The sequence below is a fragment of the Myxine glutinosa genome, chromosome 3 (assembly GCF_964187855.1).
Source record: "Myxine glutinosa chromosome 3, kmMyxGlut1.1, whole genome shotgun sequence".
Classification (NCBI taxonomy): Eukaryota; Metazoa; Chordata; class Myxini; order Myxiniformes; family Myxinidae; genus Myxine; species Myxine glutinosa.
Genome location: NC_136263.1, coordinates 134,598,497 through 134,625,770, shown reverse-complemented (window position 1 = coordinate 134,625,770; position 27,274 = coordinate 134,598,497). Strand labels below are relative to the sequence as shown.

General features: G+C 43.9%; 2 protein-coding genes across 2 annotated transcripts in view; one reads left to right on the top strand and one right to left on the bottom strand.

Annotated features, from left to right (window-relative positions):
* Window positions 1–9,243: 9,243 nt before the first annotated feature.
* LOC137423191 (protein FAM184A) overlaps window positions 9,244–27,274 on the top strand; it is a 192,940-nt gene continuing 174,909 nt past the window's right edge. The window contains exons 1-4 of the mRNA XM_078774580.1: window positions 9,244–9,423; window positions 23,127–23,773; window positions 23,892–24,042; window positions 25,938–26,067. Coding sequence (XP_078630706.1) covers window positions 9,331–9,423; window positions 23,127–23,773; window positions 23,892–24,042; window positions 25,938–26,067 — 1,021 coding nt within the window. The 5' untranslated portion in view covers window positions 9,244–9,330. The remainder of the gene's footprint in view (window positions 9,424–23,126; window positions 23,774–23,891; window positions 24,043–25,937; window positions 26,068–27,274) is intronic.
* Window positions 10,610–12,445, bottom strand: LOC137423187 (uncharacterized). Its single transcript, XM_068110071.2, has 2 exons — window positions 11,899–12,445; window positions 10,610–11,038 (listed from the first exon to the last, which is right to left on the bottom strand). Exons 1-2 carry the CDS (start codon window positions 12,422–12,424, stop codon window positions 10,677–10,679), a joined length of 888 nt encoding a protein of 295 aa, XP_067966172.2. The 5' UTR covers window positions 12,425–12,445; the 3' UTR covers window positions 10,610–10,676.

Sequence of the window (27,274 nt, the reverse complement as noted above, 5' to 3'; positions counted from 1 at the left end):
GTGACAACACTGAATGGTTCCATAAGTTATACCACGTGACAACACTGAATGGTTCTACTATAAATTATACCACGTGACAACACTGAATGGTTCCATAAGTTATACCACGTGACAACACTGAATGGTTCCATAAGTTATACCACGTGACAACACTGAATGGTTCCATAAGTTATACCACGTGACAACACTGAATGGTTCCATAAGTTGTACCACGTGACAACACTGAATGGTTCCATAAGTTATACCACGTGACAACACTGAATGGTTCCATAAGTTATACCACGTGACAACACTGAATGGTTCCATAAGTTATACCACGTGACAACACTGAATGGTTCCATAAGTTATACCCCGTGACAACACTGAATGGTTCCATAAGTTATACCACGTGACAACACTGAATGGTTCCATAAGTTGTACCACGTGACAACACTGAATGGTTCCATAAGTTATACCACGTGACAACACTGAATGGTTCCATAAGTTATACCACGTGACAACACTGAATGGTTCCATAAGTTATACCACGTGACAACACTGAATGGTTCCATAAGTTATACCACGTGACAGCATTGAATGGTTCCATAAGTTATACCACGTGACAACACTGAATGGTTCCATAAGTTATACCACGTGACAACACTGAATGGTTCCATAAGTTATACCACGTGACAACACTGAATGGTTCCATAAGTTGTACCACGTGACAACACTGAATGGTTCCATAAGTTATACCACGTGACAACACTGAATGGTTCCATAAGTTATACCACGTGACAACACTGAATGGTTCCATAAGTTATACCACGTGACAACACTGAATGGTTCCATAAGTTATACCCCGTGACAACACTGAATGGTTCCATAAGTTATACCACGTGACAACACTGAATGGTTCCATAAGTTGTACCACGTGACAACACTGAATGGTTCCATAAGTTATACCACGTGACAACACTGAATGGTTCCATAAGTTATACCACGTGACAACACTGAATGGTTCCATAAGTTATACCACGTGACAACACTGAATGGTTCCATAAGTTATACCACGTGACAGCATTGAATGGTTCCATAAGTTATACCACGTGACAACACTGAATGGTTCCATAAGTTATACCACGTGACAACACTGAATGGTTCCATAAGTTATACCACGTGACAACACTGAATTGTTCCATAAGTTATACCACGTGACAACACTGAATGGTTCCATAAGTTATACCACGTGACAACACTGAATGGTTCCATAAGTTATACCACGTGACAACACTGAATGGTTCCATAAGTTATACCACGTGACAACACTGAATGGTTCCATAAGTTATACCACGTGACAACACTGAATGGTTCCATAAGTTGTACCACGTGACAACACTGAATGGTTCCATAAGTTATACCACGTGACAACACTGAATTGTTCCATAAGTTATACCACGTGACAACACTGAATGGTTCCATAAGTTATACCACGTGACAACACTGAATGGTTCCATAAGTTATACCACGTGACAACACTGAATGGTTCCATAAGTTATACCACGTGACAACACTGAATGGTTCCATAAGTTATACCACGTGACAACACTGAATGGTTCCATAAGTTATACCACGTGACAACACTGAATGGTTCCATAAGTTGTACCACGTGACAACACTGAATGGTTCCATAAGTTATACCACGTACATTTGCAGTACTCCTGTGATTTTTATTATCCATTTTACAGGTTATGACAAGCCTTTAAATGTCCAGTGCATCCATTCGTGCTCCATCTTTGTCATTACAGAGATGGTGTAATTGTTGTTCAATGATCTACAGTAATTGCTTGTATCACCCATGGTTACGTTCACTCAGTCTGAAAAAGGGAAAAATGAAACGAATTAACGCTGATCTGCCCACAAATGTAATGCTGCAATTTTTACAAGGGGGTGACAAGGACTAACCAAAATCTAATCATTTCATCCTTGTCACATGACCAACCTCTCAAATAATTTAATCCGAAACCGTCCACAACTTTTTGGGATATCCTCTTCCCACACAGACAGACAAACAGGGGTGAAAACATAACCTTCATCCACCTTCGGTAGCGTAGGTAACAAAAGGCGAAAGGGGTTGAAAATCACCTGAAATTAACTTTGTACGACGTAGCCCCCAGGGCTAAGCCGTCTCGAAGAGTGTTTGTCCATCCGTATGTATGTATGTATGTATGTATGTATGTATGTATGTATGTATGTATGCATGTATGCATGTATGTCCACTCAAACATATACCAATCAGAGCTGAGGATCTGGTCACATGACAGGGTGATGTGATTACGTCTGATGTCATTATGGCGTACACGGCTGACTCCAAGCACCGCCATTTTGATTTATATGTCGTTCAAGCCGAAGATATAGTCGAACCTGTCATGTATCACAATCACTATCCTCCATCTGTACGTTTTTCATTCAGTGTGAAACACAAACAAACCGATTGTTAAAATAACCATCAAATATTGAAAGCATCGGCGTTGCGTCTCTTGCAACAAAACGGTACGTATAGGCCTTAGGCTTCATGCCTCACCTTCGGACCGCTTCGGACAAATTAAACCCATGTTTCTTAATACAGTAGTGTATCATTTCAGTGGTATCGTTTTTGTATTAATAATAATATAGTAAATATAAACATAATACTTTAATCCCAATGTCATGAATGGAAAGTTTATGGATTGAAGCGGTGTATGGTTCATGATCAATGATAATCTGTGTACGGTACTAATATTAATAACCGTGGAAGTAAGGAATTGCCTCGGTTTTTTCATAGTATTAGTAATATCATTTTCGAAATAATGATAACGTAACGTTAATATTATAGTAAATCTAATCGTAACACTAATCCCTTTATGGTGACTGCAAACTTCCTGGAAGTTAAAATATATCATCCTCTGCATATTAAAGTACGGAAGGTTTGTATCCGTTACGTTATTACATCTATGATGTCATTACGCCGGCTGACTCCACTGACCGACATTTTAACTTACTAGTAGGCCTACACCCGCTCACTACGGGAGCTGCAGGAAGGGTCATTCATCTTTGGGGTATATAGATTACAGTTGATCTATGGTCGGGTCTCAAGAACATTGGGTGTGTTCATTTACCAAGTTTCTTGTGGAGATGTCGCCAAGTGGTTTAAGCATTCGTGCAGGCACTCCATTCAAAACCTTTGAGGAATGGCTGGCTTGGCAAGCGCTAGCTAGCTGCTTGGTAAATGAGCACACTGTTACAGGTGTTAGCTTGTGTTGATAACACCGCCTAGTGTATGACTGGCATGACAATACTGTGCACATGTACTTCCGGAGTGACCTCCGGGCCGGGAGTGCCGGACGCGGAACATGGCTTGCTCGAACTACTAACGGCTTCGTGTCCTTTTATACGAGCGTCTGAAACATGGTGACAGAAGTGGCTTGATGCAAGACACCCCATAACGGACTCCTTCAAGCACCACCGCGTGTACAAAAGTGAGTGAATAACTGTGATATCCCGCCACAACGTGCTGTGTTGAAACGCCTCGGGCATAGCCATAGGTGCACAATCATAATGTGCATAATCATAGTTGATCTCTTGCCTTGATCTACATGGCTGCCAACATTCTACTCCCAGACACGATGAAAATGAGTGGTGACTGGAGCAGTAATTCGAACAATTTTAGTAGGTTTGACCAAACAACAGCTCATAAGCATGTACAACGATGTTTTCAATGGGCCAATAGAGTCAGTTCCAGGAGAAATACATTTTGAACTGGACGCCCAAATCCGTCCAGTCCAGTGCTCCCCACGCAATGCACCCGTGGCCATGAAGTCCGCCGTGAAGGCACAGCTGGACAGACATGAGGCAGATGGGCACATTACCACTGTGACCGATCCGACAGACTGGATAAGTAACATGGTCATAGTAAAAAAGGCTGAGAATTTGCATAGATCCAAAGTTTTTGAACCAAGCACTGCGAAGATCTCACTACCTCATGCCAACATTTGAAGATGTCTTATACAAACTACCAAAGGCATGGGTATTCACACTCATAGATGCACGTGATGCCTTTTTACAATGCAAGCTAGACGAGAAGAGCAGTTACATGACAACATTTTGGACTCCCTGGGGCAGGAAACGGTGGCTCAAACTGCCTTTTGGAGTCTCCGTAGCACCAGAGGTGTACCAACGCAAGCAGCATGAGCTATTGCCTGGGCTAGATGGAGTAGAGCCCATTGCAGATGACATCCTTATTGTTGGCTGTGGGGATACAGATGACGAGGCAGATAGTGACCACGATGCAAAGTTACTGGCGCTGATGGACCGCTGCAGGCACGTTAAACTAAGACTTGGCCTGAAGAAGCTGCAGTTCAAGGTAGCAAAGGTCCGTTTCCATGGACATGTACTGTCTTCAAATGGCCTGACGGCTGATCCCGAAAAGGTGAGAGCCATTCTGGAAGTGTCACACCCAACAGATGGGAAGGCGGTCAGCGTTTCATTGGCTTTGTGACCTACCTTGCCAAATTCATGCCACACCTTTCTGAGGTTTGTGAGCCGTTGAGGAGACTGCTGGACAAGGATGCGATATGGCATTGGCTACCGAAACACGATGCTGCAGTGCAGGAAATAAAGCGCCTGGTCACCACGATGCCTGTATTAAGGTACTATGACATCTCAAAGCCAGTCACTATACAAAGTGACTCAAGCCAAAATGGATTGGGGTGCTGTCTCATGCAAGAGGGACAACCGGATGCATTTGCATCAAGGGTGCTAATGCTGACGGAACAAAACTATGCACAAATCGAAAAAGAATGCCTGAGCATAGTGTTTGCCTGTCAACGCTTCCATCACTATCTGTATGGCCGGTAAGTGATCACGGCAGAGACTGATCACAAGCCGCTCATCGCCATTTTCAGCAAGCCTCTCATAAGCGCACCTAAGCGGCTCCAGAGCATGCTGCTCACACTCCAGAACTACAGCCTCAGGGTTGTGTACAAGCCTGGGCCCTAAATGTATATCAGCGACATGCTCAGCAGGGCAACAGCAGCGGTCAGTACTTCCAATGTGGAACATGAGCGACACACAGTTTGTAGCATGCAGCAGTAGCAGTATGATGTGGAGCAGATCAATCAGGCAGATTACCTGAATGTCACTGATCGATGCCTGCTTCAGATCAGACAGCACACAGACAGAGACGAATACCTGCAAGCACTAAAAGCTGTTGTCTTGGCCGGGTGGCCTGACCAGAGAGAGGAGACATCTCTTGCTGTTGGAGATTATTGGCTATGCAGAGATGAAATCAGTATGCAGAATGGCGTGCTGTTCAAAGGTCAGAGAGTTATCATACCGAAGTCTTTGCGCCCAGAGATGTTGGCACGAATCCACTCCAGCCACATTGGAGGGGAAGCATGCTACAGGCAAGCACGCGATACTCTCTTCTGGCCAAACATGCAAGGAGAGATTAAAGACTTTGTCAGTAAATGTTCCCTGTGCAATGAATATGCACATGAGCAGCAAAAGGAGACGATGATGTCGCACGAGTTGCCCACACGGCCCTGGCAGATCATCAGCATGGACTTATTCAAGTACATTGGGAAAGACTTCCTCCTGATGGTCGATCACTATTCTGACTTCTGGGAAATTGAGCTGCTCCCAGACCTGTCTGTTGAGACAACAATCCGGCGATGCAAGGCACAATTCGCACGTCACGGTCAACCGGACCGTGTGATCTCTGACAATGGGCCTCAATTTGCAGGCGAGCAATTCAGACTCTTTACCATCGAATGGGAATTCGAGCATCTCACATCCTCTCCACGACACCCAAAGGCCAATTGCAAAGCTGAGTCTGCCGTCAAAATCGTAAAGAACCTGTGCAAGAAAGCTACATGTGATGGCAATGACCCCTGGAAGGCCATGCTCCAGTGGAGGAACACACCAACGGAGGGCATGGCTAGCAGCCCAGTGCAGCGCTTGATGTCAAGAAGGCTGAAAACACCTTTCCCTGTGACCAACAAGTTGCTCGAGCCTTGTGTTGTGCCAGGTGTTTTGGAGAAACTGCGTCAAAAAAAGCAGATATCGAAGCTCGGCTATGACAGGTCAGCCAGAGACTTACCTGAACTAAAAGTTGGTGAGTGCATCCGTATGAAACCACTGCCTGGAGACTGAACTGGTCGCTGGAAAATAGGAACCTGCGTGCAACCGGTTGCCCCACGCTCCTATCTCGTGGATGTGGAAGGTGCCCTATATCGCTGCAATCGCGTGGACCTGAGAATAGCTGAGTCAGCACCACCTCCCTGTTGTGGACAGCCCTCGGATGGGCTAGCGGAGGAAAGGCACAACCGGAGCATCACAAGACCGGATGTGCAAAGTGAAGACAAAACTGCCATTGAGCCTGAGGCCTGCAATGCTAAGAAGAATTTGGTGAGAGTGAGCACACCAGCAGGGAGGACCTGCAGCACACCCTCAACACCGGCAATGGTCAAAGAGCCTCTCTCACACAGGAGCCCTATTTTCTCCCGCAGTGGAAGACTGTCAAAACCGCCAAACAGACTTTATCTGTGAACTGTTACAAGTAACAGCAAGGACATTTAGTTATTGATTTGATGTCATTGATTGGTGGAAATGTTCAGCTCCTGGCATAATCCTATGTTATAATTGAGCCAGAATATTGTTATGTTGTGTTACCAGTTTACATCTCTTTTCGAAATTTCGGTAGAATAAATTGCATCACATGATATTAGCAATGTTGAAAAAGGGAGATGTTACAGGTGTTAGCTTGTGTTGATAACACCGCCTAGTGTATGACTGTGGCATGACAATACTGTGCACATGTACTTCCGGAGTGACCTCCGGCCTCCGGGCCGGGAGTGCCGGACGCGGAACATGGCTTGCTCGAACTACTAACGGCTCCGTGTCCTTTTATACGAGCGTCTGAAACACACACCTCCAACCCTTGTGGGGTATATAGATTACAGTAGATCTTCCCTCAGTTCTGTAAGTAAAATTTACCTCACGGATGTCGGGATTCATCCAAATGGCTTTGTTTTATGTTGTAAACACTATTAGCGACAATTAAAAAAGCTAATCATATGTGTTTGTGGTTTATAATATTTTACAAACCCGGCTACACCGCAGTTAGACTTTTGGTCTTGTTTTATTACACAAGCAGCAGAATCAGAAAAGGGTCTTCGGTCTGTTTAACTTAACTCATATAAATGTATACAGTTACCAATCAGCTTGCTATCGCTTGCCAAGCCAGCCGTTCCTTACCAACGGTTTTGTTGAAGTGCTTGCTTGAGTGCTTATGCCACTTGGCGAGCACTCTCCAATAAACTTTTTGTTCTTCCACCAGCCTCGTCTATGTATACAAAAACAAATTAAAAACAAGAAAGACGTCGTGCAGAGCACAATACTTGGAAAATCCACCCCCAATCACCCCAAAAAAGTTGCCATGGAGACATCAAATTGTCCATTTCATCATAAGATTAAAATTGACAATCTTAATCATAGTTTGGGTCAATCAGATGAAAATTGGTTTTCAGATAAAAAAAATAACGATTTTAGAAGTTTGACCTTGAGTTGACATTTGACCTTGTGACCTCAAATTAGTTTTTTTTTTTTTAATTAATTGATTAATTAAATGTTGCACTATGTAATTGCTGTTTAATTTTCAAGTTAATTGGATAAAGATTGATGATTTGGAATTTTGACCTTGAGTTTACCTTTATTTAACCTTTTGACCTAAAAAATAGTTGATTTCCCAATTCAGTGACTCAATATGCAAATGCTGTTCAACTTTCACGGTAATCGGATGATGATCTCAAGATGACCTTTGACCTCAAAATCAATGGGCTTCTCAGGTGTAACGACCTTTACAACTTGGTAAAGTTTCATGATGATCGGTTTAGAATTGTGACCTGTGGGCGATTGACATACAAACAGACAAACAAGAAATCTGTTATACATAGAACGATACTTGCGAACTCCCTAAACTAAGGTGTTGTTGACCTTTTGGCCGATGTTGACCTTTTGACCTGTGATGACCTCAAAAATAATTGGTGGTTGAATTCAGTGACCTGATATGCAAATCCTCTTCAAATATGAAGTGAATGGGATGAAAATTGAGGATTTTAGAAATTTGACAAAGTTTTTGACCTTTGGCCTATGTTGACCTTTTGACCTCAAAATCAATAGGCTTCTTCCTTATGGCCAACTCTACCATTTGGTGAAGTTTCGTAAAGATCGGTTTTAAATTGTGACGTGTGACACAGACAGACAAACAGACCAAACAGGCAGACAGACTGAATAACACACAAGATCAACCAATAAATATACTTGAAAAATCTTAGATTTTGCAACTAATAAAAACTTGGTAATGAACACACCAATGAAAGTGCTGGGGTGTGTTCATTACCAATCAGCTAGTCCTATTCCTGGTAGATGTACCTCGTGCTCGTGTATCCTTCATTAACTCGGTGGAACATTGAATGGAGTCTACGTGTTAATGCATTTTCATGTATTCGTGTTTTGGGGGGGTGGTTTGAGTCTAAATATTTTGATGATTTGAGTCTAAATATTTTGATGTTTTGAGTCTAAATATTTTGATGTTTTGAGTTTAAATATTTTTTGTGCCCTCGGCCCCAAAAATGTTAATCCTCCTCTGGCACTCAGGACCTGTTGATAGGTTATTGGTGATAGTTTCTAGGGTTTGTGTAGCACAGGCATGATGGGCCGAATGTCCTCATCCTGCGCCGAAGTTCCTTGTGCGTCCTCGAAACGCACCGAATGTCGAGGCCGAGGGGGAGGGGCGTGGCCGCGATGGCTCTTCTGGGGGAGGGGCGTGGCCGCGATGGCTCTTCTGGGGGAGGGGCGTGGCCGCGTTGGCTCTTCTGGGGGAGGGGCGTGGCCGCGATGGCTCTTCTGGGGGAGGGCGTGGTCGCGATGCCTGTCGATGGTGCGTCTTCCGTGGTAGGGGCGTGGCTACGACGCTTGTGAGGCTTCCGGGGGAGGGGCGTGGGCGATGGCTGGCGGTGATTCTCAGACTCAGAGTGACGTACGTTAAAGCTAATTCGTATCGAATCCAAAATATATTATAAGAAAAAATGCAAATGTAGTAGAATAGAAAAAAAACATACAATCTTGTACATTAAAATAACAAAAAGGGAAAAATCAAAGGATAACGTTTGGATATAAAACAACGAAAGAGTAATAATATAACAAGGCACAAGGCGTAATGAAGAAGAAGAGGAAGAGAAGGTTCCGCCCAAGCTTGCGCTGAGGTATCCTCGCTCCAAGCAACGAACAACCAACCGCGCCCAAGGCAGGATGGCGGCGGCGAGTCCTGGCCATGGGGGAGCCGCGAACTCGAACCAGGAGATGCACTTCCAAATGTCGAAAAAAATCGCGCAGCTTACCAAGGTAACGATCGCATTTGGCAGGTCGGTCACCTGCGCGTTCGCCGGCCGATTGATCTCCGCACGACAGGTGAGGTAATCTTTCGAACAATATTGCTCGGACAAGTTTGCGGTTGGAGTCGGACGCTCCGTGGAGGGCGAAACGAGTCGATGTGATGAGAAATTGACCTTTTTGCGAGCATCGCCGCTATTCATCTGGACCAATGCGATCCATGATGTCCAATTGGTTGTTTTCTGACATTTTCACATTAACTTTGGACGGCCCTCAGTATGGTGTGCGCGAAATGGTGTGCGCGGGAAATTGAGAAGAGGCGACAGCTGATTGCTATTTCCGAATCCTTCAGCACTCACAACGATGCAACTTTTAATGAATGCAGGTCCTATAAATAATCCCAACTGACTTCAACCTAACAATATAATTACCCTCGCAGGAGGAGCGGGTATTGCATTTGGGTCCGTTTGTCTGTCTGTCTTTGTCTGTTTGTCCGCACATAATAACTAGAACGCCACTCAGTAGAGCGCATACTCCCGCCGTGGATTTAGTTGGAATAATACGTTTTGTTTAACGTCCCCTCTCCCCAAAACAATATATGAAAAAGAAAGCAAGCCCTAATAGACACAGGGCCATAGGGTGGATATCTACTTTTTTTTTTGATTTCATGACCTGAACCTAGGGATTTGGCAAGAAGGGTGTGGGATGAAGCCTTATGACCTCCAAAACATCTTGTTTTTTTTCACAAGCGATATCGTGGTACGTTACCGAGAACCGCTGCCCCAAAACACCAGTATACACCAATTGTATGTTACATTTGAAATACCCATTTACACAGTAAAAAAACAACACAAACTATATGATGTCATGTTCACATTGGTATTGGTCTTGCCAGCAATATTTATTAATTCAGACCCCCAAAAGTAGTAAAAATGTTGTTTTAACGACTTGGTAAAATAACATGCTGTTGATGCATTTATCAGAAAGTCATGTTTTTGGACCTTAAAACCTGCATAATTTTAAATTTTTGTACAATATTTGTGATTGGTGTTGCTACTACGATCCATGGTGGTTTACCAATGCTATTTTGAAACTGTTAATAGGTCCAATAAGTGTGTAAGGGGTGATATTTTAACCCATCAAAGACAATTACACGGCGTACAAGTGAACCAGTGCGTATTGACGTCATGATAAACTCGAGATGGGCTGAACTTTAGCCACAATTTGTCTCTTCGGCTTGGTCATGTTGAAACTTGTCCAAAACATCATACAAATAGTGCAGTTATTTCATCCTCTTCAGCATCAGAGTCTTCCTCATCTTCAGATCTGGAGTCTTTATCATCATTCTTCTCATCAAAGTCAACATGGCCAGTTATGTTTGAGCAGTCGTTCCTGCCGCACTTGCACAAATCTGTGCACGGAATGTTATTCTGTAGGCAAGTGCATGTAGTTTCGTTGCTGCATCGTGTCTTCTTGCAGCTTCCAGTGCAGTTAGCAAGCTCCATCATGCTGTCTGGTGCAGGTGGAAGTGTCATCCAGTCTATGGCAAGTTCCTCTTCCATCATCCATCCATAGCCATCAGGGTCGGGAATGTCAGGGATGGGCTGCAGGCTCCTCTTGTAAATTCCTGAAATATTGAAGTGATCAATAACATTAAGAATGGAGAAATACATATTTCCAAAACAACATCAGAGGTATCTATCTATAATTCCAGTAATCTCTGTGTGAGTGTCTGTGTGTGTGTCTGTGTGTGTGTATGCGACCGCTGTTTCTCGACAACTACCGGTCCGATATACTTGAAACTTGCCAGGTATATTGCTGGGGACCCGAGGATGTGCCTTTTCAAGGTTTCATATTAATCGGAGAAGTAGTTACCGAGCTATGGCGATTTCTTTACCAAACTCCGCAAGCCGTTCGCTTTGGACCAAACCATTGCATGTAAATAGAGGGGGGGGGATTGTCACCGTACTCGCAAGCCGTTCGCTTTGGACCAAACCATTTCATGTAAATAGAGGGGGGGGATTGTCACCGTACTCGCAAGCCGTCCGCTTTGGCTTTGCGAATGGACCAAACCATTTCATGTAAATAGAGGGGGGGGATATAATTTTGTACGGGCATGCCCTAGTATCATTAACACTAATAACAGTACAATCATATTATTGGGAAATTCTGTGTAGAGAAACATGCGAAATCCAAAACATCCTGCTCTGACTAAGTGTGGAGCAAAAAAATCTCTGGATCATCTACATGTCATGTTATCTTAACCACTCAACTGTACAGATAGTTACTTCAATTACTGTTTCAAATAGACCTGTTAATTTTGAACATTTACAACATTGTTGTGACATTCAATATTTTGTTTTCAATTCAATAAACTTTCCAAATAATCATCTTCATTAACACATGCTGCACCATATACTAGTACTCCTGTCCAAACATAAATTACAGGTGATGTTCAATATTCAAAGAAACAACCAATTAACTTACCAGCTTGGTAATTGGCTCTCTTGATGTGCTGTCTCAGGGCATCTTGGTTGGGAGGCATTGTGATCTCAGACGTTCTAGCAAGACGAAACGTGTTGTACCTGGCCTCATTCACAGTAGTGATATTGTGCTGTCCATATAACTTGCAGACAAATGTCTCCAGTGCTTCCATCATGTCTGGATGTATGTCAAACCGTTCTCCAAGGTCCTTCAAGGCACCGCACAGCTCTGGATTCTTTAGTATGATGTTTAAGGCCTTCTTTTTGCCTTTGCCATAGAAGGCACTTACACTATCACAGCCAGTAAAACAGTGTAGGCCTATCAAAGCTTGGCTGACATCATCCCCAATGCTATCGTAGATTGCTTTCAAGTCAATTGTCCTAAGGTTGACTCCCTTTCCTGTGTGGAAATATAGATGTGCAGAGATTTGGGGTACTAAGGCTATGCCGATTATGAACACATCTGTATCCGGACTAACGATGATGACGTCATTGCTTGTGTGTGCTGCATGCGTGGCATGGAGGAACATCCGTGTGTCCGCCTCTTCATGCGTCGAATTTAGTGACGGCTCTTCTTTCACTTCAACTACCTGATCTGGAGTGCTGCTTCCTGTGAAGATATGGCATTTGTTTCCATGTGCCAAGAACACTGTAATTCCTCTGAGGTATGCTGTCTTGACCTTACTCCACGTCTCAAACAAGTATTCGATTAGCGACTCCTTGTTGTCACCGTTGGAGAGGAACTTCTTCCATTGTTGAGGAAGGGACTGGCCATATATTCGCATCACTTGAGACCCTCTGGCTGCTCTCTTCTCTCGCTCGGCGTTCTTAATCGATACCTTTCGATAAGTATCGGTTACGAAATGGATCTCACTGGACTTGTTGCCCTCTGCTCCCTTGACAAGGCGCTTCAGTATTTCGTGGGCCAGATTGAGAAATGTCCTTTCCCCGGTGAGTTTGTTGATATTCAATTTCTGTATCATTGCCATACCATCCATTACATACATGCCTCCTACTGGAATATCAACCACAGGTTTCTCTGCCTGACTTTCAAGTGCATGAAGTAGGTTGGCTTTGTTGGTCTTGACGAGGCAGCCTTGCACACTTGCCAAAGGAAGAGGTAGTGGGCCAAGAGAATAGGACATTAACTCTTGAAGATCAATTTTCCGGAACTGCCCGATGACAACAAGCCTTGCTAAGAGATTTCTGTCAGCCTTCAAAGACACATCCTTTCCACGAATTTTCTTTTTCACAGCCTTAGACATGTTGGTGAATGTCTTAAGTTTCAGTTTCTTCATTGAGCCAAACAGGTCGACTGTCTCCGTCTGAAGTCGTTCTTTACATAGGGTGGTGAACTCTGTTTCTCCTCTTTCATATGCTGTGTTTAGATCTTCCTGAACTTCTCTCGTAGCCACCACACCAGATGTAACATGAACCAAGTCCTCTCCATCATATTCAAATGGATTAATCATGCTGTTTGTCATCGCGATTATTTTGTCAACATCAGCTTTGTCACGTAGCATGCGACTTTGTAGTAGATCGGAGCGTGTTGAGCTGTGCTCTTCATATCTGGACTTCCCTGCCATAACCTCGCATTCCCGTGCAATTGACCCCCTCGCGTGGTGTGACCAAATCCATCGGTTAACTGTCCCCTTGCTGGTAGTGAAACCGGTCATGCCCCCCTTGGTCTTGGAATCCCTGTTTGCTGTCTGCTCAATGGTCTGGTCGCAGGCGATTTGGGCAAAAGCTTTGTCGCTTCTCTGGGTAGCGAATTCACCCTCCATAAATTTCTGATGAATGGCGGGATGGGTCTGCTGAACATCTGACATTTCCAGCCAGTATACTGGAAGGTATCTGCTATAATTAATGTGATCATAGGCAAATATCCATGGAAGCATACATCGTATGCTGGCGAGGTGAACATCCCAGTTGGCTTCTCGTGTCCCTCTAATGAATAGCAAGAGAAGCTCCACCGTCTCAATGTATGAACTCCAGAAGCGAAATGTTGGTTTGGTGTCACTTGCTTCTAAGAATTTGTCAAAGGAGGTTTTGAAGTCTTTGAACTTGTCACTGTTGAGAATGACATGGTAGTTTGGATGTGGGAAAGCTTCAGCTAAGTTTGACAAAAGTTCCTTCACTCTACCCGCCTCATGTTCTGGAATAGATTCAAAATATGCATCCAGAAGCATCTGCTGCATCGCGTCTGACATCAGCTTATGGGCTCGAACTGCCCTGTTGTAATGCTTGCCGCTGAACACTCCATTCACAGACCCCACTGCAACAATCTCTGACTCAACCAGGATGTCTTGGAGACCACCATCTCGAAATCTCTTTCCAATACAGCCAAGAAAGGACATTGCAGTGTGGAATGCCCCAAGTCGAATTACCAGTCTCTTCATGAACTGTGCATTCTTCCATCTAATGAGCTGTGCCTTGCAATAGATGGCTTGGTCAACGACAATGATGACTGCTTCCAACTGTAACTTGTCGGCGATCTGAACACTTCTCTGCAGTATTGTTAGTACCGTATTCATTTCAGTCGGAGTGGCATCAATGACAGGGAGATACCCTATCACGCTCTTTGGTGGAACTTCAACACAAGACAGTAGTTGGTTGAATCCTGTCCAAGATGGCAGAGTCCCGTCAATGCTGTACTTGGTGATGTGGTATGCTAGGTCTATCGTCTTAGGGTGCTGGAGTAATGGGAAGTACGTTGCTCGATCCAATGGAACGCTGGTTGCGAATGGAGCGGGTCCTTCTTTTTTCCCTCCATAATATGTGGCAAGGTTCACTGCAGGTGGCTGCATCGATCTCTCCCGCGTCCTCTTAACTGTAGTGACTGGTGCTGGTTGTACTACTTCATGGGATTGACTTGGTCGCTGTATTATAATCCCATTGGTATTGTGCGTTGTTCCACGCCCAGACAATGTCTCCTCCCCGAAGTCATTATTGTCCCATATGAGTGTGTCATGCTTGCCCGCCTGAATGATTGATGGAAGAGCATCCTCTCCACGATGTAGTTCTTGGTTAGCCAGTGCAGTGTCATGATTTAAGACGAGAGTTTGAGACGCAGTAACCAAACCCGTTCAGTAGGCTGATTAATTGGGCTGAACCTGAGAGATGACGTACTGTCATTGCAAGTGACAAATGTTTGGGCATCTGTTTCCTTCCCTTTTATTGGAGGTATATGATGTCCTGTGCAATTGTGAGAATTCTTCTATGTATTGTAGATTCTATCTTTACAAACTCATCAGAATCAGGTTCGTCTGACACTCCCACCATCCATGCAATAAAGTTATAGAGACAGGCAGGTACAATTGCTTCTGCGGCATTTGTTGTCAGGTGCTCAGAGGTTGGGGGCCATGGCATATTTGGCTTGATCTCATCGATTGCATTTCTCAATTGTAGCGCAGTGAAGTAGTGTTCTCTAAGGTTATTCTCAGTATACCCAGGTTGCTTTGGTGGGGTTGGTTCAGAGTCGGATGTTTGTTCTGTCTCTGTTGTGTCATCACCTGAACCATGCATGGTTTCTTGCAACACTTTCTTTTCTTCAACCAGCACTTCAGTGGAGATGTCATTAACATACACAAGGTGTCCTTGGCAGCGCATATACGGGGTTAGAAAGCATAGTTGTGGAAATGTTTTCATCAGTCTTGTCTTGAGAAAGCCACTTTTGTAGTTTGATTCTATTCCGTGTGTTGCTTTGATTTGTTTCATGAACATGTCATTAAGTCGTTTCAGTCTGTAGATTTCCTTGTTGTCTATTATAAGATCCTTGACTGTTGCACAAAATAATGTGTATGCTTCTGAGTAGTTGGAGTCTCCTTGTTGCTCTGCATTAGGTGTTGTTGCTTGCTAGCTTGCCTAAATACCGGGTATACTCCTTGTAGCAGCGACCATGGTATTTTACCTCTGTCGCAACACAATGGCGGTCTTGAATTTGAAGCAGCAGGTTTGTATTGTTGTTGTCTTTAGCGGCTTGCTGCAGTCTTGGTGCCTCAATTGTTGAGCACCTTGTTAGAGGCTCTTTTCTTCGTCCCCTTTTGCCTGTATTGATTGTTCTCTCTTTCTGACAAAGGATGCATATATTAGGCAACACATATTGGGATCTGGCTGAACATTTGGGCTTGCCTAAGCTGGAGCGTAGAGCACGTTTCTTGACTGGTTGTGGGCCTTTATGCACCTTGTCAATGTTGACGTTGATGTCATTGCATGTTGAAGCTGCAATAAATACACATAAAAGAAAACAATTAAAATTATGTGAGTTAAAAATGTCTAGACCTCAAGACATGGTTAGCCCGACTAGATTCCCTCCCCCCCCCCCCGCCCCCCTTCCTCAGACTTCCTTTTAAAAATGTATTTGTTTCACCTCGGCCCTACCTCCTTGCATAAATATTGGATAGTTCCTTCAATTCAAAATCGTTCGACTACACACAAAATCATTTTACATATACCTCACAAAAAAAAAAATCAAACTAAGTTTTGAAGCATTGTCATGATTTATTATTCAAGTTATTCAACCTACCAGTATTGGCTGCATTTTCTTCTCTCTTTTTCATGCTGCTTTGCACCCTGCTCACTCGTTGTTTATCGGTAAATCGTGAATAACACACTTGATGAAACGCTGCATCATGCGGTATAGCTATAGCAGGTATTGTTACCATACTGTTGCCACGTTCGCCGAATTCGTCAGCGTGGTTCTTGACGATTTCTCGCAATTTCAGCTTGATCACCTTCTAAATTCTGCCACGTAAGAACAAATTGCAAATATCGCGGCCATGTTATATCACTAAAAGGTATTAAACTTGATCTTTTGGCCGGAGAAATGCACATATAACAGCGTTTCTCGCTCCCACCCTCGTCACCGTCGCTGCTACTGGAGGCCGCCATTTTGTTTACTCGCAGCCGGACGCCCAGACATCGTTCGTAGCGTGAATAAGCGCGATCCTCATTGGTCAATACATCGAAATGCGTTCGAGGCTAAACGGAGATTTTGGAAATAAAATTATAAATTTCAACATTATATTACAGACTAACGTACCAGAATCTGACTTGTGAAAAGTCATGAACATTATTTCTTAATTATTTCTATATTATCATGCCAATTTGATGCCCACCCGATTTTCAGGTCACGAAATGAAATGAAAAATTGGAACACCTGGCAGTCTATAACTGTCAGTGTCAGATAATTTATTTTGATATATCTCGGAATTAGAGGAGAAAAACATCATTTAATAATAAGAATAAAAGCTTTAATGCAGTAAAACAGAAAAAATCTTTCCCAAAAAAATTCCTGGATCCGGAATAATATCCTGAGCTTCACCAAAAACGAATCAATTCTTCCTTATCCCAAGGGCAATCATCCCACCAACTTTCATCCAAATCCGTTCAGAACTTTTCCAGATATCTTGTTCACAAACATACGAACACACACACACACACACACACACACACGGACGGACACGATCGAATGCGTTACTCCCTGGCGGGAGTAATAAACCTGAAAATCGCAGAGCCAGAACCAGAATTATTTATTTGGTCTGGGAAGCCCATGTGAGGTTTCTTCTTCTTCAGCCACTCACAACCCTGGGTGAATATGCGATCTTTAAAAGAAAAAAAAAAGTTGGAATTTTGCCAAATCTGTTTTATTCGTTTGTTAATATACCTCAGCCATTGACAAATCTGGAACTAAGTCTTTATAAGTTCATCAAATACTGACACCGCGAATGACATTCGCTGAGCTAAATGTTGATATCTCTGCTGAGGTTAAAAAAAAAACAAAAAAAAAACATTTTAAAGCATTATACGTATCAAACGATACATTTTATGAAACGAGGAAACCTAAAACACACTTTGGTGGTTTTAAAATAACAGAATATGTCTTTATTAGAAAAAAAAAAAAAAAATTGTAGACGACGCTGCTAAAAAAAATACACCGCTCTAACGCATAACCACGAGTTTAAACTATATTTACAACAAATATGAAAACTATTTTCATATCACAATGTTAAATATAGAATATATAGAAGATAATGTAAAAAAAAAAATGAGCCCTATCTTCCAATGGTAAAAAATCCTTCAAAAAATTCCTGGAACGGGAATAATATCCTGAGCTTCACCAAAAACTAATCAATTCTTCCTTATCCCAAGGGCAATCATCCCACCAACTTTCATCCAAATCAGTTTAGAACTTGTCCAGATATCTTGTTCACAAACACACACACACACACACACACACACACACACACACACACACACACACACACACACACACACACAAACACACGGCCACGAGTGAATGCATTACTCCCTAGCGGGAGTAAATATGATTTTCTCTGCAACCGTTGGTCCGATTGACAGAAAATTTTTACCATAGGTGCAACTCCACCTGTAGAATTTTAAAATTATAATTATGACGTCATATGTCACGTGGTACGGGCGCCATCTTGGAAAAAAACGAAAAACTTTGCACCTCTATATCTCAAGTGCTGCATGGAAAAAAATTGAGACATGGCTCATTCTCCTTGCACTGCCCTCTCTCCTCCTCACCCCCAGGAGTACCTCTGGCTACGGGTTCCTCTCCGCTCCCACCTTTTGTTCATATGTGTTCTGTACCGTCCCCCAAACAGTGATGACTCAATTTACATTTCACTCTCTGACAACATGGACCAACTTCTATCCACTCATCCCAACTCTCTCTTCCTCATATGTGGTGACTTCAACTGTCATCATGCCACCTGGTTGGGTGTGGGTTCCTCTCTCACCAGTCATGGAACCTCAGCAAAGGACTTCTGTGACTCACTGGGATTGACACAATCTGTCAATTTCCCGACCCGGATCTCAGCCAATGGAGTTTCTTCTCTTCTAGATTTGGTTATGACAAACTTCCCTGCTAATGTCTGCTGCTCTTCTTCTGCTCCAATCGGTTCTTCTGATCATGTGCTTGTCAAAGTGGACATCTCTCTGGCCATTCTCAGAGAGCCTCCTCAGCGTCGAAGAGTCTGGCATTTCACTCAGGCCGACTGGGACGGGCTTCAAGCAGCCATCAATCGTCTGGATTGGTCTCCCATCTCCACTGCCTCTGACATCAATTCTTCCTGGGAATTCTTCCAAAGCAAACTGATCTCTCTCATGCACAGATTTATCCCATCTCGTCTTCAGTTGTCTTACCCTTCCTCCCGTCCATGGTACACCGAATCTTGTGGTGAGGCAGTTGCCCTGAAACAACTTGCCTTTGCCTCTTGGAAGGCTAATCCAACTGAAGGCAATCTCAGTTCCTTCCACCAAGCTCGGAACAAGTGTGTGTCTACCCTCAGGAGTGCCAGGAAGCACTATCTCTCCTCACTCAAGAACGAACTCTCAAACCTGTCTCCTTCCTCCAAATCCTGGTGGCGTCTGGTCAAATCCGTTTCTGGTGTTTGTTCCCCCTCCATCCCCTCCCTTACCTCAAATGGCCACACAGTTGACATCGCACGTGACAAAGCCGAATGCCTCAACTCTGTGTTTGCCTCAAAATCTTTAGTCCCAAACCCATCTCTCTCTGTTCCCACCTTTCCCAGTCGAACCCAACTGCTCCTGGACTCTGTGTCCTTCTCTCCTGACAAGGTGGAGGAGTTTTTGTCTAACCTCGACTCTGATTCTGCAACTGGACCAGACGGCATCAGCTCACGGGTCCTAAAATCCTGCTCTGCCGCTCTATCTCACCCTCTCTCTGTTCTTTTCACCCTATCTTTTGCTCAAGGTCATCTGCCAGCATCCTGGAAATCAGCAAACATTACCGCTTTACACAAAAAAGGTGCAAAAACAGATCCTTTTAACTACAGACCAATCAGCCTGCTCCCAAGTATCAGCAAAGTCATGGAATCCATCATTGCTTCGGATATGAAATCTTTCCTCTTCTCCAATGGCTTGATCTCTGATCATCAATTTGGATTCAGACCAGGTCACTCTACTCTGGACATGCTGCTTCTCCTGTCTCAACAATGGATGGAGGTCCTCAATGCCAAACAGGAAATCAGAGCTGTCTCCCTCGACATATCACGTGCCTTCGATACGTTCTGGCACCCAGCTCTGCTCACCAAACTCTACTCCTATGGTATCCATGGAAATCTCCATGCATGGCTTGCGGACTTCCTCTCTGGTCGTAGTCAACGTGTGGCCCTGAATGGATTTCTCTCATCTCCCCTTCCTGTTCAGGCTGGAGTTGCCCAAGGCAGTGTGCTGGGCCCTGTGCTTTTTCTGGTCTTTATCAATGATCTCTCCGACTCTCTGGAAAATCCTCTGTATCTCTTTGCTGATGACTCCACTCTCTGCCGCACCATTCCTCTTCCCTCAGATCGGCAGTCTGCAGCCTCCTCACTCTCTGAAGACCTGGACAAAATCACAGACTGGTCAAACATGTGGAACATGTCTTTCAATCCTGACAAATCTCACACTCTTACTATGTCTCTCCGAAAAGATCGACTGGACAACCCTCCCATCTACTTTCTCAACAATCCTCTCCAAGAAGTTCTGTCGCTGAAGCTTTTGGGTCTCACTATCTGCCATGATCTTTCTTGGGAAAACCACATTTCCAAGCTGGCCTGCAAAGCCAGTCGCCGACTGGGCATCCTCCGTCGTGCGAAGTCCTTCCTTGGCACACCTGAGCTCCTCACCACGTACAAGGCTTTCATCCGCAGCTCAATGGAATACTGCTCTCCCCTCTGGGCTGGTGCTCCTGCCTCACACCCAGCTCGTCTTCACGCTGTTGAAAGCAAAGCATTCAGAATCATTGGAATCTCCCGTGATGAAGCTAACTCCAAGGGCCTCTCACTCACTCACCGCAGGCAGGTTGGTGGTCTTTCCGTCTTCTACCGACTCCTCTCCGGCCTTGCTCCCCCAGCTCTCTCTGTGCTCTGTCCCCCAAATATTCGTACAGGTCGCACAAGATCTGCCAGCAAGCCTCTGATGGTTAAACTGCCGAAATCTCGGCTCTCTGCTCACCTTCACTCCTTCATTCCTCTTTTCTCCCGCGTCTGGAACAAACTCCCACACTCCCTTCAATCCCACTCCTCCCTCCAGGTCTTTAAAACAGCTGTTCACCACCATCTCTTATCTTCCCCCATCCAAAACCTTGATCTTTTCTACCCCCACTAATTCACCCCAGATCCACCTTGTTTGTAATACCAACTTCTTTCCTGGTAGTCCTGGCAGTGTCCATATGTTGTATGCCTCTCCCACCCCCTTTCCCATGCCTCCCCCCCAAAGCCCTCTCCCTCCCACAGATCTCTCGATGTCTCCATGTCTCTCGGTTCCTGCTCTAAAATGTTGTGTTTGTGTCCTTCCCCCTCTCTCCCCATCTTGTCTACCGCTCCCGATGTTATTTGTTCTATGTGTCGGTTTGTCGGTTATGTGTCGGTTTGTCGGTTTGTCTTTCTGTGTGATAAATGTTCGCTCTTTCACGAGCCTCGATCTTGTATACAAAAAAAAAAAAAAAAAAAAAAAAAAAAAATTGTAAAGAACTCTTCATGGGGAATAAAATATGCTAATGATGATGTCATAGGTGCTTCCATTATGACATCATAATTCGACAAGTACAAAACTTCATCTGATCAAGATTAAATTTCTTGAGCATCATCTAGGGATAAATTGGTGGAGAAGAAAATAATGTCACCGGTCACATGGTTCAGCCGCCATATTTGTTTTTTAACACAAAAGCCTTAAAAGTCACTGAAAACTCATCCTGGCGAGGGTCTGCAATCTGATTGCTCTTGTTATATAATGTACTTGTGTGAGGATTCGTGGCATCTGAGCTGGACGTTCATGGAATGTGGTCTTACACCTGTGATCTGTGACAAATGTACTCTAAGGGTTGTGATCATGGCATGAATTGTGGTTTTAACCTTCACCACCTCATTATGGCGAAATTATGCAATCCGCAACTAACTAAGGTGATTCGGCGTGGGGGTGGGGGGGGGGGGCACCAGGTTGTCTGATCCACCACAGCACTACGTAGGTGCTATTAATGCGGAATACTGTAACGGACATGGGTCTCCCTATTGGGTGACGCAAACCTGCCGGTGATGAGCTCTGCAAGATACCAGGGCATGGAGATGACGCGCGCGGAAAGGCGGGTGGTTAATTAATTAATGGGGGTCCGTGCGCCGAAGTTATGGCACTCGTTCTCAATAATAACTTGGTCACACCTGAGGTATGAATACAAACCACGGCAACAATATATTCAAATTATTGGGATTAAATTGTGCCAAGGCAGAGCGAAGCGAGGTCAACTCAGTTTATTCCTGAAACATGAAACGCCCTGCAACCCATGCCTTCAGAAAACGGTTTTTGCAACCCCGACCGCATTTTCCACCCAATCATGTAACTTTCTTTCAAAAATTATCCATGGGCAGGTGCTGCTATGTCAGAGTTTGTGTGATTTAAAATTTATCATTTTGTGATATTGTGATATTGGGATCCTTATACACGACAAAACTTAAGCACAAAAAAAATTATCAGCACCGTAGGATCCCAAGAGAAAGCAAATTTTAAAGTGAATAAAGCTGAAAAAGTAAGGGTGGAAGAAAAGAAAGTGAGGACCTCGGCCGACATTCCACAACACGATCAAATATTGTTGTGGACGCCTATTACTAGTAAATAAACCTTCCTGGACACCTGCATTAATGTCTACAGAAAAACGAGACAAAACGGAGAATGGGAGAGGTGCACGTGCCCTTTCTATCTCGTGGGGCATTGGGATGCACTCGTGTGTGGCGCGCTGGTCAGGATTGGAGGCGAGTCCGTCCTACGACTCATACTGGGGCTCTCACTGCCTCGACCGCTCCAAATGCCCTGCACTCCAGACCACCTGCATTGTGGTCACCCCAATCTCAGATCTTGTGATGACCTTTATTGATCCTACCGCGCTGACATCACACACCACCGGCCCTACCCTACTAAAGCTCTACTAAAGCTCTACCGGCTCTACTAAAGATTAACGGACATTAAATAACTGAGGGATAAAGATGAACAAAACAGACATAGGCCTCTAGGGTGACAAGGAGTTGTCTGCACACACGATCCTTGTAGATGCTAAGCGGGGTGCTCCAAGATGTCTTGGTCTACCACTAATTAACGCCTTCATGAACACCTGAGTCGTTTTCTTAACAACACATGTGTTGTCTGAGCCATTTGTTTATGTCATTCACCTTGCTCCATCATAAACCTGCTCAATTACCTTTTCATGTGCCGCAGGTAATATACTCGCTCAACACCAAAAACGATAAGCATGAGGAGGAAGTGCAAGCCTTGAAGGATGCCCACACCAAAGAGTTGCAGCAGCATGCTGCAGAGACACGTCGCCATGTGCACGAGCTTCAGAGCAGGTTGGGAGATGAGGAAAACATGTGCAAGAAGCTTCAGAACCTAGAAAAAGTTTTGGCCAAGCAGGAGCGGTTGAGGCACGATGAAAAAGTCGCCTTTGATGCTTATCGAAGGAAGATGATGGCTCGGGAAGAATCGATGACATCAGAGTTGGAGAGAAGAGTGTTTGCTATGAAGAGGGATCTACAGGAGAAGACCGAGCATTTCTCGACATTGAGGGTGCGTTTTGCAGATGATAAGCAGGCTGCCTTGAAAGAGCTGAGCAAAACCCATAAGGTAGAAATGGACGTGGCTCGTAAAGATTTTGATCGCGAGATTTCTGCCACACGACAAAAACTCGAGGAGCTAAATGATTTAGAGAAACAAAAGGAAAAGATTAATAGTTGCCAGTCACAATCCATGGATGAACCACTAGACCAGGAACCGATCAGATGTGCATCTGGAGATGGCCAGAACGCTTGGCAGGAAAAAGAGATGGAGCGTCAATTCGAGTTTGAGACTGAAGAAACGGAAATAAGGTAAGTGCGGTACTTGGTAATCGTGCAGTGTCGTTTTTGTCACATTGTTACTAAGCGTTTATTGTTGTTGTGCAAAGGAAAGAATTGTCATGAGGTGTGCCCGACTGTTGCTCCGCAGACGTACCTGCAAGGAAAAGGTTGAACGCCTGCAGGAAAGTTTGAAGTCGCTGGAACAGGATCTTCAGCAGAGCCAAGGGGAAAACTCAAACCTTCGCCGTGAGAACCTGACGTTTCAAGCTGAGCTGAAGGATAAGCGCTCAGAGATGGAGGTTCTCTATGAAAATATTACATCTATGTGGTTTTGCATAATATGCATCACGTACCGGGAAGTCTAGGAGACAGGTCGTGCTACCTAGGAGACATGCTGAATGGAGAAGGTGGATCAGACTCGGCAACGGTTGCTAGAGTGAGATGTGCATGGAAGAAGTTTCGGGAACTGAGTGGTGTGCTGACGAGGAGGGGAGTGTCGTTGAAACTGAAGGGAGAGGTGTATGCTGCATGTGTGAGAAGTGTTATGATTTATGGGAGCGAGACATGGGTAATGAACGTAGAGCAGCAACGAAGGCTGGAAAGGGTGGAAATGCGAATGGTTTGGTGGATGTGCAGAGTATCGTTGGTGGATGTGCGGAGTATCGTTGAGAGAGAGGAAGACAAATGATGAATTGCGAAAGATGATGGGAATAGAGCCTGTGATTGATGCTGTGAAGAGGAACAGGTTGAGATGGTTTGGTCATGTGTTGAGGAAGGATGAAAGTGACTGGGTGGGAAGAGTGATGGAAATGAATGTAGAAGGAAGTAGAGGACGGGGAAGACCAAGAAAGACTTGGCTAAAGATGGTGGAAGAAGAAATGCGGGCAAGGGGGTTAACAAGGAGAGATGCAGAAAATAGGGCAAAATGGAGAACATTGTCATGGGGACCGCAAGGCTAACCCCCGCTCTTGTAGGGAAAATGGCCTCAAAATGCCTGTTGTTGTTGTTTGTTGTACTGGGAAGTCAACAGCGAATTATCCAGTGTAATCCTTGCCACGGGTCTGCTTTGGCAGTGCTGTGTCTTTCTTCAGACAAAGTACCAGAATTCAATTAATTGTATTATGTTGTTAATTTGAATGTTATTTCAGAGCAGTTGGATGATGGGCAGTTGTATTGGTTAGTTGTGTTGACAAATGAGCTGTCTAGACTTTTGATTCAGCTGCTAAGAGGGTTGACTTTAAAAGGAAAGTAACCCAACTTTTTATTTTTTGTTCTTCTACTAACTGCTCTCCTTGCGGAAACGCATTCGTTTGCTTTTCTTTGTATACTTTAAATTGGACTTTGGGACACAATATCACAATATGTATTAATTCTCCAATCTAAAATGGTGGCGCTGGTTCGTGTGCAGCCACCCGGCTGCTGGTTGCATCATTTTTCTGTGGGTGCGTCTGCCGCTAATGCAATGCCTCTCGATAACCAGTTATGTAGTTCTCATTTTGTCGACCTCGGAAGGTTGACAGGCTGAGTCAACCCCACCTGACTTTAATTAAACGGGATTCAAACTCAGGACCGTAGGATCCCAAGCCCGCCGGCCTAACCATTAGCCAACACCATTTGTCCTGGTGTTGGCTCAGCAATTAAGGTGGCTGGCTTTAGATCTTAGGGTCCTGTGTTCGAGCCCTTGTCACGCCGTTGAATTAACACAAGGTGGGTTGACAAAATGGGTGTTGATTAATTAATTAATTAATAATTAAATAATTAATTAACATTAATTAATTAATTAGGTGTGAATTAATTAATTAGGTGGGTTAATTAACATTAGGCCTGTCATCCTTTGGAGGTCGACAAAATGAGTTCCAGCTAGTCTGGTCATGGTTATGGGGGGAATTGCATCAGTGGCACAGCCATGCCCCCAGAAAATGATGCAGCCAAGCAGCCACAGGCTACGTACCAACCGTCACCACCACCTGTGGGAGAACTTCTGGCACCATTTACTTTGGGGCTCAGGTTTGGCAGTTCAGGTTTGCCTGATAACTGGGTAAATTATGCAAAAATGCAGATGAATCTCCAATTAATTATAGCAGGTAGATTTGACTGATTTCCCACCAGATTATCTTTCAAAAAAAAGTCTTGCCATTCTGGGATAGTGGCCTTGCAAAAAATTGCTTTGTGAATATGCAACATTCTTTTGCAGATTTTACGGAGGAATTTGGCAGTGGCCAAAGAAGAAGCGGCAGTGAATCTCATGCAGCTCAATGACAGCCAGAAAAGCCTGCAAGTAGTGAGAGAAACATTGGAACAGACAAAACTCATTCATAAATCCAGTAAGTAATTTCTCATTCATTTTGAAGGAAAGCATTTATTCACTTCAAACTTTCCTGCAGATGTTCATTAGCATTTTAGTTTGTCGTATTTTATAGATTAATTTATTTCAAGTGTTTCTTTTCATCAATCACTAGTCATGCCTTCCGTCGCTTTCAAATGTATTGCATGTGTATCTGTTGCATCTCAATAAGTCATGTAAAATGAAGTGAAAGGTGTGAAAAAGGATCTTTTATAACACGCAGTTGTTGTTGTCGTAGCTGTGGTGGTTGTTGTTTGTGCGTTCCTTCCATTTACTATTATATATTTTTCTATTGCTTTGAGTAGTATTACTATATATAATTTAGTGTGCTCCTTCCATGTCGTTCTAAAGGGTTCCTGCTGTTGTAAAATAATAAATAATAAATGTTATCATTGGAACAGTTGAATTAATCTTTTCCCGCTTCTTCCTCAATGTCGTAAATATGGGCTTTTAAAATAGGCATCTCTCGGATTAAATGGACACATTTATTTTCCAAGTAAATCGAATATTAGCTTTCCAACAGTACCATTTTTAGCCCCTGTTGGACTTTGTCTGAAATGGGGCCTTATGGATTGGGTCTTGTCCGTGTGTCTGCAACCATATCTTGGAGATGAATGGACCGATTTTGTTCGTACTTGGCACAAAGACAATACATGATGGTATACATACGCACAGCATTTTGTTTCGCGATGCGATCAAAGATGGCCGACTGGCAGCAATTTTAGTTGTAAAAAAAACCCCATGTTGAACACGCCCTCAACCATTTTTCGGACATGCATTCACCAATGTTGTTCAAACTTGGTGCGCACATAATGAATGATTGCTTACATTTGCATGTCATTTTCTTTCGAGATCAGATCCATGATGGCCGACTGGGAGCCATTTTATTACTGAAACGTGTCCTCAACCATTTCTTGAACATGCATGGTCCAATTTTGTTCAATCTTGGCACAAGCACAGTACATGATGGCATACACGTGCACCTCCTTTATTTTGCGATCTGATCAAAGATGGCCGACTTTTAGACTGGTGGCCATTTTAGTTGTAAAAAACCCAATATTGACCCACATACATGCCAACCATTTCCCAGACATGCAGTTATCGATCTTGTTCAAGCTTGGCATCAGTGGCTTATCTAAGAGGGGTGGGGGGAAGGGGAGGGGGGGATTTGGGGGGCTGCTTGAAAA

What these genes read in the sequence shown, in the direction of transcription:
- LOC137423187 (XM_068110071.2), bottom strand. Translation starts at nt 12,424, where the DNA reads ATGTTCCTCCATGCCACGCATGCAGCACACACAAGCAATGACGTCATC. An exon ending in GAGAGCCAATTACCAAGCTG is followed by an intron (nt 11,039 to 11,898) that starts GTAAGTTAATTG and finishes TCAATATTTCAG; the next exon opens with GAATTTACAAGAGGAGCCTG.